Source organism: Leptonychotes weddellii, chromosome 1 (genome assembly GCF_054177405.1).
Source record: "Leptonychotes weddellii isolate Sample4059 chromosome 1, ASM5417740v2, whole genome shotgun sequence".
Lineage (NCBI taxonomy): Eukaryota > Metazoa > Chordata > Mammalia > Carnivora > Phocidae > Leptonychotes > Leptonychotes weddellii.
Genome location: NC_138369.1, coordinates 396,249 through 411,788, shown reverse-complemented (window position 1 = coordinate 411,788; position 15,540 = coordinate 396,249). Strand labels below are relative to the sequence as shown.

Genomic DNA, 15,540 nt, shown 5'->3' with positions numbered 1-15,540 from the left:
TTCCCACAGCCCTGCAGCCCTGCCCTGAAGAATGACAAGCTGAGCTTGAGGCAGGCCGGCTCGTCTGGACACCTGGCATACCTGCCCAACTGGGCCCGGTCCCTGATGGCTCCTGGGGGCCGGGGTCCTGGGCAGAGGCGCCTGGCCAGCCCCGTCTGCAGCAGTCGCCTGCACCCCCCACCCCTGCTGCCCGGCCGGCCTTCAGCACATTCCTCCTCGCCGCAAACTGCCAGGAATGCAGCTGCTGCGTCCCTGCTAAATCGGGACCAGCTGTTCCCAGAGGTCTAGACCCCCCAGCCGGCCGGAAATCCAGTGACTGCTCAGGGACACGGTGGACATCAGCCTGCCTTCATGCCCACCAGCCTGGGGCAAACTGAGGCACATGGGGCCAGGCAGAGGTCTCCAGAGGTCTTAACGTCCTCTTAAGTAGCTGGTAGAGTGGACAGGGCGTGGGTTTCAAGGCACAAGAAGCTGGTTTCCAATCCTGGCGCGGCCCAAGTGACCGTGACAAGCTAGCCACTGCCCTGCCCATTCTCCAGGCCTGCGAACTGAGGGCTGGTCACAGGGAGCCTTCTGACCTCATCCCAGACAGAGCAGGTCTCCGCATGCCCCAACCCACTCCATCTGCGGAAGCTGCCTGCACACCGGCCAGGGTGCCACCCACTTCCTGCTGCGCCAGGGGAGATGCAGGCAGCTGCCCACCAGGGCCAGTGGCCGTCAGGCGCTGGAGGCAGCGGGTCTCGGTTCGAGTCCTGACTCTGCCGCTCACAAGCTGTGTGATTCTGGGCAGCTGGTGTGACATCTCTGGGCCCCACGTACAAACCCACGGGGCTCTTAAACTTCCTTGGCGTTGAGCGGGGCAGGACGCGAGCACCTACATGGGTGGCAGTGTGTGAACGTTCACCCCATGCCATTATTGCTGGAGTGGAGAAGAGCATGTTTAAGGAAGGTTCTGGAGCCTTAGTTCCCCAAGCCTCAGCCTCCTTCCGTCTAAGGGGCTGGAGGGAGGCTCCTGGGAGCTCACAGAGGCCATGCAGTCTCCCCCGGGTCCGCGATCCCCGGGGTGCCCGAGGGGCAGGTGCCCGTGTGGGGCGGGCAGGGCTCTGCCTTCCACATGCCCAGGCAGGCTCCCAGGGGCTGCTGGCCGTGGGGCTACGTTCCCAGGTGCCCCGAGGGAGGGTGGGCAGGGATGACAGACTCCCCTCTGGCTGGAACGGCCTTGAGTGACTGGCCTAGGACATCTCCCTGGGGCTGGGAGCACCCCCTGCTCCCCCCTCCCTAGGACGGACCCTGCTGTGTGACCCTCCACAAGCATCTGCCCCTCTCTGAGCCAGATCAACAAGTGCTTTCTCAAAAGTGTCTCCCCCAGGCCCCATCCCGTGTTTCTAAGTTAACAAAACTCACACCTTTTAGGATTACATTCAGGGGGCTCCGGGCATCCTGTAGACCCCTTTGCTATTGCTTTAACTTTGTCAGATGGGGACAAAGAGAAGCTACCAGGGAGCAGCTGGGCAGCCCCCTCCGTCCCAACTTCCCCCTTGGTGACGTCCCCCCCCCCGCCCCCGCCAGGTGTTAGAGGTGGGGAAATTCCTGTGGGGGGGCCACACTCTTTCAAAACAGCGCAGGGAGGGCCCCACTCCCTTTCCCCTCCTGAAGCTTGTGTGGCCAGGGAGCGAGGAGGGGCGGCTGGGGTCCCCGCAGACCCTCTGGGCATTCTCAAGACCTCGCAGCGCCGGAGGGGCCGGGGCTGTGGGGCTGAGAGCGAGGCGGGGCGGGGTTCCGATGGGGGAGGGCTGGCGGAAGGGGTTAGACCCGACCGCCCCTCGACGTTGGCGGGCGGTGCGGGACCGCAGAACTCACCGCCCCCCGCAGCTGGGGGAGCCTCGGGGACGATGCCCCGGCACAGCAGACGTTAGGGGGAGGAGGGCCATTCTCCTCCCGGGTCTCAGCGCCCACCGCCCGCCACGCGCTGGGGGAGCCCGGCGGGGGTCCCGGCCCTGCGCGCGGCGCGGCGTGCGACGGCCTCGGCCGGCGGGCTCGGGGGGCGCGCCCCTCACTCACCCGGTTCTTGACCTCGGCCGACAGCCCGTACGAGGGCCCCTTGTTGAACTGCGTGGAGCTCATGGCTGGCGGGGCGGCGGGATGGGACGGGACGGGACGCGACGGGCGCGCCGGCGGGGGACGCGCGGGCCTGGCCGCCACGCCCCCGCCGCTGATTGGCCCCCGGCGCTCATGTCCTTATAAGGCCGGGACGCGCCGGATTCCTGCGGCCCGCACTTCCTGAGCCCCCTCGCCGCCCCCGACCCCCGCCCCGGCGGGGCACCCACCGTCGGCCCCGCGGAACGGCCGGGCCACAGAGGCGCGGAGACCGCCCGAACCAGGCAGTCCTGTCCTCTCCCTGCTGGGAGACCCTCGGCGGCTCTGTCAGCCTTTCCGCACCCTTCGGCCCGGTGATTTGGGGCGGGACTCTAATCCCCCTGGGGCACGAATGAGGACCCCTCTCTGTCGCACAGAGGCGCCTCCAGCTCTACCCCCTTCCTGGGAACTCCCACAGCTGGGTGGTGGACAAGGGAACTAGGGCAGGCTCCTCAGAGGAGGGGCCTTTGGAGCTGGGGCTTTGATGGATGAGTAGGAGTTTGCCAGTCCAAAAGGGATAGTGTTTCCCAGCAGAGCAAAAGTTGCAAAACCCTGAAGAGACCGTCAGTGGCTGAAAGCATGTAGAGGTCGATCGGATAGGTTGGGGAAGGGGGGTTGGAATGAGAAGGGGCTTTGAATTTCCCACTGAGGAATGATAGGGAATGCGGAGGGAGTAGAACAGAGACTTGAGGTCAGGAGATGTCCTGGGGGTAGAGCTGAGGCTGTTGAGTTTTCGAGGCCAGGCACACACTTGATGCTCAACAGGTGGTGTGTGCTTGTACAGATAATCAATCAATCAATCAATGACAGAATAAATGGATTTACTTGTTCAGTAATTCATTCATTCATCCATTGACACAACTACTCATTGCTCAAATGCTCCCTGACATGGCTTCTGGGCCATTCCCTTGCTAGGAGATGCTGGCTCGCAGGAGACCTTAGCTCCATCCCTGCCCATTCCTGGAAAGACAGAGCCGGGCACAGACCCCCACCCCTGCCCTATGTGAGCAAGTACGGGACAGAAAGAAGAGTCTGAACGAGGGATGGAGGAAACTGGAGGGGAAGTGGGGGCTCCAGGAGAGGTGTCAAGGAAAGCTGCATGTAAGAGGGGACATGGGAGATGGGGTTTTAAAGCATGAGTAGGAGTTTGACACATCTGACAAGCAGCTCATTGGGCTCGGTGAGGGCTCAGAGATGACTCACCACTCCCCTTCCATGGGAAGCACACCTCCCTGGCTCCCCAACCCCTGGATATCTGTTACCTCTCCACCTCTCATTCTCCCATTCCATCTATCTGAAGATCCTTTCTTCAGGGTTCAAGTCCTAGCCGGTGGTCTTGGGTGAGTCCCTTCGGTCTCAGTTTCCTTGTCTGTAAAAAGGGGGAACCAGCACACAGCGGGGAGTCAACAATGAGACAGTGTGGCTCTGAGGGTGGGGATAGTGCAGTCTGTTGGTATCTAGGTGGGGAGCTGTGAGGGTGGTAGGATCCTGGAGCAGGGGTGGGGGGGTCAGGTAGATGCCTGTGGGTCCTGCTGGGGCATGGGAATCAGTGGGACCCACGGCGCGGTGGAGAATGGCAGCGGGAAGGGTGCTCAAGCCTGTCCCCTGGCCCCCACCCCAGCCTATGGTGGTCAGTGGCTGCCAGCAACATGCCCATGGGTCTCCTTGCCATGCCCAGCCTCTGGTGCTTGGCCAAGGAGCCGCCAGTGACTCTAGGGACACCATCCGCACTGGGAGGCTCTGGGATAGAGAAGTTGGATGTGACACCTGCCCGTGCCCACTCAGGCAAGCATGTTCGCAGGGCAGTGCCTGCCAGTGTTCTGAGGCGCAGGACCCCCAGACCTCCTAGCATGCTGTCCATCAGGGACAAGGGGGGCCAGCCGGCAGCTCTGCAGCCTTACCACCCCCTCCCAGTCGAGCCCTCCAAGTGTGGTCGGGGCGCCGGAGAAGGCCCAGGCTTCCCTTCATAGATTTTAATTAATCCTGGCTTAAAATTAAATTCAGATTTTGCAAAACATCTGAGCACATTTGGAACAACTTGGGGATGTGTGTTTTCCTGTTCAGTGTAAGTTTTACACAATCTAGCTATGGATGAATATTTCCAGAGACACGAGCGTGGGGACTGAGGTGTGCGGGGCGTGGGGAGCACGCCCCCCAGATCTGGAAGACCTCATGCAGAAGAAGGTATAAATTGGTACCTTGTTGGGTGCCTGGTTGGCTCAGTTGGTTAGGCGACTGCCTTCGGCTCAGGTCATGATCCTGGAGTCCCTGGATCGAGTCCTGGATCGAGTCTCTGGATCGAGTCCCGCATCAGGCTCCCTGCTCGGCAGGGAGTCTGCTTCGCCCTCTGACCCTCCCCTATCTCATGTGCTCACTCTCTCATTCTCTCTCTCTCAAATAAATAAAATCTTTAAAAAAAAATAAAAAAAATAAATTGGTACCTTGTTAACTTTTCATACAGATTGCATGCTGAAACACATTACTAAAACTGTTCTCTTCTAGTTCTTTTAACATGGCTTAAAATTTAAAATCACGTGTGTGGTCAGGCTCATGTTTCTATTGGCCCGCGCTGTTCTGGACCCTGGGCCAAATCCAGATTCCAGGTTTGGTTTGGTTTGGTTTGGTTTTTTTGGGATGGCTCTTGAGCTAATAATTTTTTTTAGGGGGGGTACATTTTTAAGTGGTTGAAAAGAATCCTTTTCTGCAGCACGTGGAAATCCTATAATATTAAAGTGTCAGCTTCGAGACAAAGTTTTACGGGCACCCCGCTGTGCTCATTCATTTACAGCTGCCTTCATGCGACTCCGTCCTGAGCGGAGCTCTCTCTGGGCTGCCAGGCTGAGAATACGGGCTTTTTGGCCTTTTACAGAAAATAGTTTCCCCACCTGGGTTCTAGACACTCAACCTCCCAGAACTCAAGAAATCCAGACTCAGACATCCCCAAACTCAGAATCCTGGAGTCTGGAAGCTTAGGACATTATAATTTTCGAAACTCCGCCTGAGGACCTCAGATTTATGGGATTACACAATTCTGTATAATCCTTTGGCCTCAGTGCCCCCACTTGGAGCCTGGCTTCAAATCCCAACTCCCCACTGGGCTGTGTGATTTCATGCAGCAAAGACACTTGGCGTCTCCAGGCCTCCTCTCCCCATCTGGAAAGCTCCTTGCAGCCCTTGGGTTTGCTGTCAGCGTGAAATGGGTTAATTTGTCAAGCATTCGCAGTACCACAGGGTAATCTAAGATAAGGGTTGTCCAGTCAACACACGTCAGTATTTTAGGAATTCTGGCCTCCGTTGGGAACCTGGCAAGGAGGTCTGGGACCCCTGCAGCTGCCCTCTGCCCATGACCCCCAGGGACTCACTCATTTCCCCAGGACTGACCCCTGAGGAGACTGCAGGGGATGTGGAATGATGCAGGGCTCAGGGGGAAGGGGGTGTCGGTCCTCCAGGTACTCTGGGGTGGGACCTCGGTGATGCCTTTGGGGCAGGAGGCCACAGCTGGAGGACCTGGGGTTACAGGGCCCCCCAGAGCCTCAGCCTCAGGTACTGGGTTGGGGGCTGGGCCTGGGGTCCTGGTGGCAAACAATCATCTCAGGACACCTGCAGGCAGAACAAGCCCAATGCGGACAACAACAAAACAGTAACAGTAACAATAGCATCTCAGAGGACAGAGTGGGGGACCTGTGAAATCAGGTCAGGAGCCTCCCTTGCTCAAAATCGGCTCTGCTCCCCGAGGCCCCCTCCCTCGAGATGTCCTCCAGGACCCCTCCCACTGCTGGGTGAACTCTCCACCACACCGGCCTTCTCACTGTGCCCCAGTCCCGTCTCAGGGCCTTTGCCCTGGCTGTGCCCTCTGCTGATGCTCCGTCCGCCTGGCTCCTTCTCTGCCCTCCCCCCTCTTCGACGGTCAGCTTCTTGTGAGCCTCCCTGGACCCCCAATTAACTCTCAACCCGCCCCAGACCGGCTTCCTGCCCCTTGGCCACCAGCACACCCCAGACACCTAGCAGCCGTGCCTTCAGCACCCTGGGACACCCAGCCCAGCTTCTCACTTCCCCGACGGTCCCCCGAAGCGTGGGTGTGGTGTGGCATTTGGTCCTTCTCTATCACTTCAGGCTGAGACTTCCAACTCTCCTTGGCCATTTTTCTTTTTTCGCGACGGTGGCTTTCCGAGGAGGCCAGCAGTCGTTCACTTGCTTTGGTGGCCCTGAGTTTCTGCCACATGGCAGGGACCTCTAGACAGCGCCTCAGCCACAGGTGGCCATTTCAGTGTAAATTACACGCATAAAAATAAATGGCTACATTTCACATGCTCCAGGCCTTGGACCTCGCTGGACAGATGAGCAGCTCGCGATGCCACCCCCGGCCCCACCCAAGCGAGGCTGGGTTTAGGCTGGGTTTACCCTCCAGGTCAGAGGGACATCTGCCTGCCTCTCTGTTGGGAAAGACCATTTTTTCCTCCCTTTGCAGGTAACAAGTGATTTGGGAGTAATCCAGTAATTTCAAGAGTGCGCATATATTGAGCTCTATGCCAGGCCCAGCTCTACGTGCCGGGCACTCTATGAAACAGGAAGAGAATGATCTCAGCCTCCCTCCTGGTCGTGGTGGAGTAGGACACCATCTGCGCGGCCATCTCCTGGGTGTGGGCCTCCCAGGATCACAAAACCTGGCGGGTGGATCTGGAAGGTTCTCTCAGCTTCCTGGTCACAGCTGAAAGGTCTCCTCCCTCTCTGACCACCTCCCCCACATCCTGGACTTTCGCAGAGGCCCCGTCTGCCCCCCTCACAGTGGGATGCTCGCCCTCAGGAACCAGATCACACATCAGTCTCCCTGCGGGTCCTTGAGCTCTGTGAGGGCTCAGGCCCTGGGGCACTGGCAGCCGCCTTCCCCATGTGCAGCAGGCCTGGCGTCCACTGTCCTTGGCCAGGGCAGCCGCTCAGGCGTCCTCATCCCGTGCTCCCTGTCTCCCCCTCCGCCTGTGCTCCCACACTTCTGTTGCGGCGGGGAGCGTGGCCTGGAAGCACCTGGCATACAGTAGCACTCAGTGAATGTTTCCTTGGCGGTTGAGCGGCCTTTGGAGGACGACTGAAGGAGGGAGCTCGAGGAGTGTGCTAGGCTGTGTGCGGCCGGGCCGGAGGGCGGGGGAGTGGGCAGGCACACCTCTGCGCCTGCGGGTCTGAGAACTCCCGCCGGAGTTGCCGGCGCTGTTCAGGGACCAGGTCCGCACTGCTCGTGGTCCCGCATTGTCCACGCTGTCGTCCCCTCGTGGACCAAGCTTGCGCGGGTGGCAGGTGGCAGATGCACACCGGAGCCGCGCCCAGCCCGGAGTCTGGAGGTCGGGAAGCGGGCGACGGCAGCTGAGCCTCCTGAGCGACCTGGTACGGAAGGAATACCTGGCACTCGCTGGGCCACCGTGAAGCGCGGAACGTGGCTCAGCCGCAAGTCCGTCCTTCCCTTCCGCGCATGCAGCAGGCGCTCTCTAGATGCTCGCGCCCACCCACCGTCGCGGCGAGCGGTGCTCTGAAGCAAAATATGGAACGCTTCACGAATTTGCGTGTCATCCTTGCGCAGGGGCCATGCTAATCTTCTCTGTATCGTTCCAATTTTAGTATATGTGCTGCCGAAGCGAGCACGACTACGAGCTCCTACACAGAATTATTTAAAGTCCAAAAATAAAATCACTTTACAGTTAGGCCACACTGATGTAACTGCATTCACCGTGATTTTCCTAGGGCTCCATGTAAATGGCTATCTCCTACCATCACGCTTGCCTTGAGTGTCTCTAATCACGCTAAAGCCCTAGATATTGACTAATTTAATCGCCCAAGTGCGGCTTCGCAGACGCGAAGGCTTGTGGGGGATGATATGCAAAAGAGACCCGGACGAGACGCGGCCCCGCCCCTGGCCTGGGGAGAGGGCGGGGCCGCTTTGGGCCGGCCGCCGCCATCCCAGCGTTCCCCGCGAGCGCAGGGGAGCCGCTCTTGCCGCCGCGGCGACTCGCTGGCGTCAGCAGGCCGCGGAGGCGGAAGATGGCGGCGGCGCCGGCGGCCGGGCGTCGGTGAGCACCGCGGCCGCGGCGAGAACGGCCGATGGCGGCCGGGAGGCGCCCTCGGGGACCCGCGGGCCGTTAGGGCGCGACGGTGGGCGGCATGTCGGAGCACGCGGCGCCCGGGGCCCCCGGGCCCGGGCCCAACGGCGGCGGCGGCGGCCCGGTCCCCGCGCGCGGGCCTCGCACCCCCAACCTCAACCCCAACCCTCTCATCAACGTGCGCGACCGGCTCTTCCACGCGCTCTTCTTCAAGATGGCTGTCACCTACTCGCGGCTGTTCCCACCCGCCTTCCGCCGTCTCTTCGAGTTCTTCGTGCTGCTCAAGGTGACCGAGGCCCCGACCCCTGACCCTTGACCCCAGCGGCCGGACCCTGCTCCCAGGTCTGCGACCTCTGACCCCGGCCCCGCTGGGGCAGCGAACCCCTCTCCTCCGGGCCCCGTAATCTTGCGATTGGTGGCCCCTGATCCCGACTCCAGAAGCTCACTCGCAGCCGCCTCCAGCCTGCGCCCCTGGCCTCCGCCTTTCCCGGGTCCCTCACCTCTGGAGGCGGGAGCCCGCGAGCCCGGGAGCCCAGCTCAGACCTGCCAGGGATCTCCTCCCAGCCCCGCGACCCCTGGCCGCGCTGCCTGGCATCCTCAGGCCTGGCCCAGACCTACCCCGAGTCTTGGGCTCCCCCAAATCCGGGGAATTCCAGACTCCCCTCTCCGCTCCCCCCTGCCCAGGACACACCCCGTGCCCACTTTCCCGCACTGGAAGCCGCTCCCCACTTCTGTCTTTACCTGCTCCTTTCTTTTCTTGGGGCTCTCCCCTTCCTTAGGATCTTCCACCCGCCCCCTCCACTTAGCCTCTCAGGGGAATGTGACCCAGCTGAGGACACCTCGCCAGGGTTGGCGTCAAGGTTGGAGCCAGCTCTGCTGCCCTAGCAAGGGGCCTTGTGCGAACTCACTTCCCATCTTCCCTCGGGTGGCACAGAGGTGTCAGCCCAGACCCCAGCTCAGGGAGGACTGGCCCTGGCCTAGGTCCTTCTAAGAAGGGGTCTCCAGGGGTCGCTGCAGCTCTTCCGAGGGGGTTCTGGGTTCCTGAGCAGAGTGGTGGTCCAGGTTGGGCAGATGGCCTTTTGTTTCCCATCAGAGTGCTCCCACACTAGGGCTGGAGATGGTCAGATCGCCAAGTGAGCTTTAGGTGCCTCGTCTGCCGAGAGGGGGCTGATGCTGGCATTCGAGGCACCTGGGGTGCTGGCTAGAGCAGGTTGGTCAGGAGCTGGAGGCACGTTGGGGTCAGGTGGGAGGAGTGCAGACTTGGTTGTTGGTTCTGGCCTGCCACAGTCTACGGGAAATGCACTGGTCCCTTGTCTGCAAGACTGCCTGATGCTGCGCGGAGCCAGCCTTCCTGCTCCTCCCTCCCCACAGCTCCCCAGAGCATCCCGGCTCCCCTGTGGAGGATTCCTGAATCCGGCTTCCTTTATTGGGCTCCTGGGTGTGTGGACAGAAGTCCGTGTGTGGGCATGATTTCCTGGGTAGAGGGAGCACTGCCTTCCTCAGATGATGAGAAGGGGTCAGCCTATGCTGAGAGCAGGTCCTGGTCGCCTCAGTTCTAACCCGCCACTTCCCGACTTGGGAGCAGATCGTGTGTTTGGGCCAACCTGGCATACAGGTGTCCCTGGCATGGTCGTCAAGTGTCCTGGGAGGCTCTGACTCCTGAGCTCTCCTCTTTGGACCAGGGTGCTGGGCCGAGTGACCCGTGGGCTAAAGCCTGGAGACCTCGTGTACCTCATGAATCTGCCCAACCCCTGGTGTCTTTGTTTCACTCATCTGCACAGTGAGGCCTGGGCCCGGCTGATTTGTGAGGCTGCTGCAAGTTCCAGAAAGCTCCTCGTCTTTGCTTCCTGCCTGCCCAGCTTCCGGTGCCCTCACTGCAGAGATGGAGGTCCCTTTGTGGACTTCCCCGTGGCTGTGTCTTCCTGTGGTCCCTGTTGTGCTAAGCTCACGGCCGTGAGGCAGCCCAGGCCCCTCCGATCCCGCACTGGCCTGGCCTGTGGGGGCCAAGGGGCAGTGAGTGGGCTGGGGCCCATGTTCCGGCAGCCTGGGCTTCCGCCTCTGCTGGTTTTCCTGGCATCGAGGGCAGACCAGGACCTCCTGAGTCCTGGAGCAGCGGGCACTAGGTGCCCCAGCCTGTCCAGTTGGACTCTGAACCTTGGGCAGCCTCACCCTGCAGCCACTGAGCGATGCCTGCAGGGTAACTGGGGGGCTCTGATATTCATTGCCTTTGCCACCCCCCCCATGAATGGAGGTGACCCTCAGGGGGTCGCTGTGATGTGCGTGCGATAGGTGTATGGAGTGCCCCAGGGTCCTTGCTGTGAATGGGAGTCCCTGAACACATCCTCTGTGCCACCTCCTGCCTGGTTCTGGGACACAGCGTTGAGAGGGCAGAACAGGAGGGAGGGAGAGAGCGGGGCATGGGGTGAGACAGTGGCTAGGTGGGGCAAGGTCTGTGTGAGATCAAGCAGCCTCAGGCCTCAGCGGAGGCAGCCAGAAATGCAGCTGCAAAGGCACTGGGGCTGGCAGGTCAGCAAGGCCAGTGGGGCTGGGTGTGTGGGGTCACCTGGAGTGGCAGAGACTGGGGGGCTGTGGGTCCTCCTGCAGGGCTAGCTACTGTCTTGCCTGGGCAGATATGGGTGTGATAGGTCTTTGGAGGCACCAAAGCTGTGTCTGCCCCCTTGTTCCTTTTTTTTTTTTTAAGATTTTTATTTATTTATTTGAGAGAGAGAGCACATGAGAGAGGGGAGGGTCAGAGGGAGAAGTAGACTCCCTGCCAAGCAGGGAGCCCGATGTGGGACTCGGTCCAGGGACTCTAGGATCATGACCTGAGCCGAAGGCAGTCGCTTAACCAACTGAGCCTCCCAGGCGCCCCTGCCCCCTTGTTCCTAATGGGGAAACAGGCCCAGATTAGGGCACGCCTTGTCAGGTAGGATAGGGAGCTCCCCGCTTCGTCAAGGGCAACAGACCTGAGGCCTTAGGGCAGGCGGAAGATGCTGGTGGGGAGACCCCCTCGAGGAGTGCTGGAGAGGGCAGTAGGGTGACACTGGGGACTTGGGGCCACTCTGGAGTCACACACGTTGGTGCCACCGGCCCCCCTCATTTCACGTGCCCTTCCTCGGCAGGACAGGTGGCTTCCCTCCCTTGGGATCCAGCTTCCCCTGTCCAGCGTGTCCTCTGGGTTTAATTCCCAGCTCTACCTCTCCGGGCCCTGTGGCCTCTGGTTAGGTTTTCTCATCTGCAAACTGGGGTGGTGGCAGACACATGTGTCCCCGGGAGAAGTGCCTGGACAGCCCCTGGCACCAGGCCACACTGCATGCTCAGCCCTTTGTGTGAGATCTTGGTACATCAGGCAGCAGAGCAGGCGGTGTGCTTGACGTGTGGGCCTGGAAAATGTGGCCAGGAGCTTAGCACAGGGCACGGCCGTCTGGCCTCATCCTGTGGCTGCTTTGGGTCCCGTTCCTCCCGTCTCCGCTTGGCAGTCTTGGGGAGAGGGGCTGGGGTCCCGAGGGGCACTGGGTGGGCCGGTCTGTGGGAGGCTCTGGGGGCATGTGGGGCCTCAGCCGACCTTCCACACTGCCGCCCCAGGCAGGGGTTCCAGCTCTGCTTGCAGCTTCGGCATCTGTCTTCCGCGACCTGAGCGGCACCCTCGTCGCTGTCCCGCGGGGGCGCTTATGGCTGCAGGCAAAGGAAGTACAGTTCACGTTGGCCCAAGAGAGGAGGCTCTGGAGCAACTGCAGGGGCAGGGTGTTGGCCACGGGATTGTGGGCTGGGCCCAGGATTGCGGCAGCGTGCTCAGATGTGGAGCTGCTGCGTCCCCCTCTGGTCCCGGCCCCCGTGGCCGGGCCCCAGGGTGGGAGTGCACACTCTGCTGCCCAGTCTGCAAGGCAGGCGGTCCACGGCTGGTGCCGGCAGCCTGTGTGGGGCTCCTGGCGCCCCTGCCGCTGGCCGTGCGGCCATGGGTCGCGGGTGTGTTGAAGGCTGCACTGGCCCGTCTGAGGAGAGGCAGCCCCTGAACACCCACTTTTCCCAGAACAGTGATGGGCGTCACATCGGGCCAGCTGGGCCCTCTTCCCAAGGGTTGGGGCCGTGGGTGATACGTGGGCGTGTTGCCCGAGATGCAGCATCCAGTCTGGGGGACTGACACTTGGCCAAAGTCCCCATGAGTAACACAACCATCTTGGGGCGCCTGGTGGCTCACTCCTTAAGCGTCTGCCTTCGGCTCAGGTCATGATCCCGGGGTCCTGGGATCCAGGCCCGCATCGGGCTCCCTGCTCCGCGGGAAGCCTGCTTCTCCCTCTCCCACTCCCCCTGCTTGGGTTCCCTCTCTCGCTGTCTCTCTCTCTGTCAGATAAATAAATAAAATCTTAAAAAAAAAAAAACGCAACCATCAGACAGAGACGTGGGCTTCCGGGGGAGGGAGTGGCCCTTTTGATGCTCCTACTTCAAGGCAGGCGAAAGGTGCTGTTGGTGGGGTGTCGTAGGGCAAAGTCTCACCCACCAGCCCTCCTTCCTGCAGTGTGACAAGGGCCAGGTCACTCTTGGGGGGGCCGGCCCAGGCACAGTGGGGGCTGAGCAGCACCCCCGGCCCCACCCATCCATGCCAGGAGCACACCCAGTGTCCCCTGGGGGCAGGAGCCCATTTTACAGATGGAGGGGACGTGCCTCCAAGAGGCGCAGCACGCTGGCCTTGGCAGCCCAGGAGGGGTGCAGAGGGCGCCAGGCCGGGCACGGGAGGCTCTTTGTAGCTGGTGAGGTCAGGGGTGCTCGGAGGACGAGGCAGAGCGTGAGGCTGCTGGGCAGGCCTGAGCCCAGTCTGACCCGTCCCCCGGTGAGGGTCCTGCACATGGCCGAGAGGGCATCCCCACTCCCTCAGGGCCATCCTGGGACTTGCCGTGGACCCGGGCTTCTCCACTGACCGTCTCCTGCCCCCAGGCGCTCTTTGTGCTCTTCGTCCTGGCCTACATCCACATCGCCTTCTCACGCTCGCCCATCAACTGCCTGGAGCACGTGCGGGACAAGTGGCCACGGGAGGGCATCCTGCGTGTGGAGATCCAGCACAACTCGAGCCGCGCGCCCGTCTTCCTGCAGTTTTGTGACGGTGGCCGCCGTGGCAGCTTCCCTGGCCTGGCCGTGGAGCCGGGCAGCCCAGAGCCGGAGGAGGAAGAGGAGGAGAAGCTGACCGTGGACATGTTCGGGAATGCATCCATCAGGGTGAGCGGGCCAGGCGTGCTGTGTGTGGGGGTGTCTGGTGAGCCAGTGCTTCATCTGGTCGCGGGCCGCTGGCTCCCCCCGGCCTGCTCCTGCTGGTGTGGCCTTGGGGGGCGGGGACTGTGCTGGACGACTCGGGGCCTTGGGCCATTTCCCAGCCCGAGTGGAAAGGGATTGGCCCATTTCTGGGGGCACCAAGGGCAGAGACCGCTGAGAAGGAGGCCCCTGGTGGCATTGGGCCGAGAGCTTGAAGCTGGTGCTGGCTGTCCTAGATGGAACCGCTGCCTGTGGGGTGGGGAATGCCCTGTCACCGGAGACGTGCGGGTGGACGCCGGCACCGGCAGAGGTCAGGTGGATGTGGGGGGCCCACAGCTGGAAGGGAAGGACCTGCTGGAGTAGTTAGAGCCTGGGCTCCTGTGGTTGGTGCAGACCTGGCCAGGCAGTCCCAGCTTCAGGGTGCAGACCCTTCCCTAGAGATGGTCACTTAGGGGAGTGTGGTGTTGGGGTGGGGGTCTTTGGGAGGTTACAGGCCAGAGGCCTTCCAGCCCCGGAGGTGGAGGGCATCCCGGCGGGGGCTGGGGGTCACAGCAGCCAGGGCTGGGGTGCATGTCCTTGCAGTCAGCAGAGGAGATGGGCCTCTGGGCCAGGCCGCTGATGCCCTTCCTCTTGGCACTCCGCAGTTCGAGCTGGACATTGAGCCCAAGGTGTTGAAGCCACCGGGGGGTGCTGAGGCCCCGAATGACAGCCAGGAGCTCCCCTTCCCAGAGACACCCACGAAAGGTACACCCCGTGGGCCCCTGGCCAGCTCAGTCAGGGGAGCAGGCGACTCTTGATCTCGGGGTTGTGAATTCGAGACCTGTGTTGGGTGTGGAGATTTGTTTTCTTTCTCTCTCCTTTTCTTCCTTTCTAGATTTTTATTTCTTTATTTACTTATTTGAGAGAGTGAGTGAGAACGAGCACGTGCACAAGTAGGAGGAGAAGCAGAGGGAGAAAGACAAGCAGATTCCCCGCTGAGCGTGGGGCTCGGGCCCTGGACCCCGAGATTACGACCCGGGTCGGAGGCAGACACTTAGCCGATTAAGCCGCCAGGCGCCCTGGGCAGAGAGATTTCTTAGAAAATAAAACCTCCTCCCTTCTCTGGGAGCCTCCTCTGTGAGAGGCGGGCGGCAGGCAGGGGTCCTGGGTGGCGTGGGTGGTGCCTGCTGGGAGGGGTCACCCAGCCCTCTCAGGGAAGAGGCCTAGACCAGGGCTCCAAGGCTCACGGGGCTCATCCCCGCAGTGTGGCCGCAGGACGAGTATGTCGTGGAGTACTCACTGGAGTATGGCTTCCTACGGCTGTCACAGGCCACGCGACAGCGGCTCAGCATCCCTGTCATGGTGGTCACCCTGGGTAAGTGGCCCCAGAGCGAGGAGCGAGGCAGTGGGCTGTTCGGGCTCTCAGGGCTCCCGGGAGGGCGCCTGGGGGCGGCCCAGAAGCACTTGGGTCCAAGGTCCTGGGGCCGTGTCCACTCTCCAGCCGCGAGACGCTTCCTCCCTCCGTGGCGTCCTGGGGCATCGGGGTCACAGCATTGCTCGGGTGGGAGCCCTGGCCAGACACTCCATCGTCTGCCTGCCCGCAGACCCCTCGCGAGACCAGTGTTTTGGGGACCGCTTCAGCCGCCTGCTCCTGGCCGAGTTCCTGGGCTACGACGACATCCTCATGTCCAGTGTCAAGGGCCTGGCCGAGAACGAGGAGAACAAGGGTTCGGCGGGCCCCGGCACCAGGAGGGGGCGGGGTGTGGGGCAGTGGCTGGGCAGGCGCTCACGGCCTCCCCCCTACCTCTGAGCAGGCTTCCTTCGCAACGTGGTGTCCGGAGAGCACTACCGTTTTGTGAGCATGTGGATGGCCCGCACGTCCTACCTGGCCGCCTTCGTCATCATGGTCATCTTCGTGAGTGCCGCGGGGGCGGGCTGGCGGGGCGGGGCGGGCACCGGGGCGGCCCCTCCCTGAGGCATCCCCCCCCCCGGCCCTCGTTTGCAGACCCTCAGCGTTTCCATGCTGCTCAGATACTCCCACCACCAGATTTTTGTCTTCATTGGTGAGTCTCCCTGCTGGCCAGGCGGGTGGGAG

At 61.9% G+C, this 15,540-nt stretch overlaps 1 protein-coding gene and 1 non-coding gene across 2 annotated transcripts in view; one reads left to right on the top strand and one right to left on the bottom strand.

The window, feature by feature from the left end:
• Positions 1 to 7,660: 7,660 nt before the first annotated feature.
• LOC115943457 (U6 spliceosomal RNA) lies at positions 7,661 to 7,767 on the bottom strand. Its single transcript, XR_004078038.1, has one exon. It is a non-coding gene; the product is annotated as a U6 spliceosomal RNA (small nuclear RNA).
• A 375-nt stretch (positions 7,768 to 8,142) lies between these two features.
• The window catches only part of TMEM259 (transmembrane protein 259), an 8,965-nt gene continuing 1,567 nt past the window's right edge, over positions 8,143 to 15,540 (top strand). Inside the window, exons 1-7 of the mRNA XM_081804021.1 lie at positions 8,143 to 8,508; positions 13,155 to 13,433; positions 14,111 to 14,210; positions 14,710 to 14,820; positions 15,050 to 15,172; positions 15,260 to 15,360; positions 15,451 to 15,534. Of these exons, the coding sequence (XP_081660147.1) occupies positions 8,284 to 8,508; positions 13,155 to 13,433; positions 14,111 to 14,210; positions 14,710 to 14,820; positions 15,050 to 15,172; positions 15,260 to 15,360; positions 15,451 to 15,534 (1,023 nt within the window). The 5' untranslated portion in view covers positions 8,143 to 8,283. The remainder of the gene's footprint in view (positions 8,509 to 13,154; positions 13,434 to 14,110; positions 14,211 to 14,709; positions 14,821 to 15,049; positions 15,173 to 15,259; positions 15,361 to 15,450; positions 15,535 to 15,540) is intronic.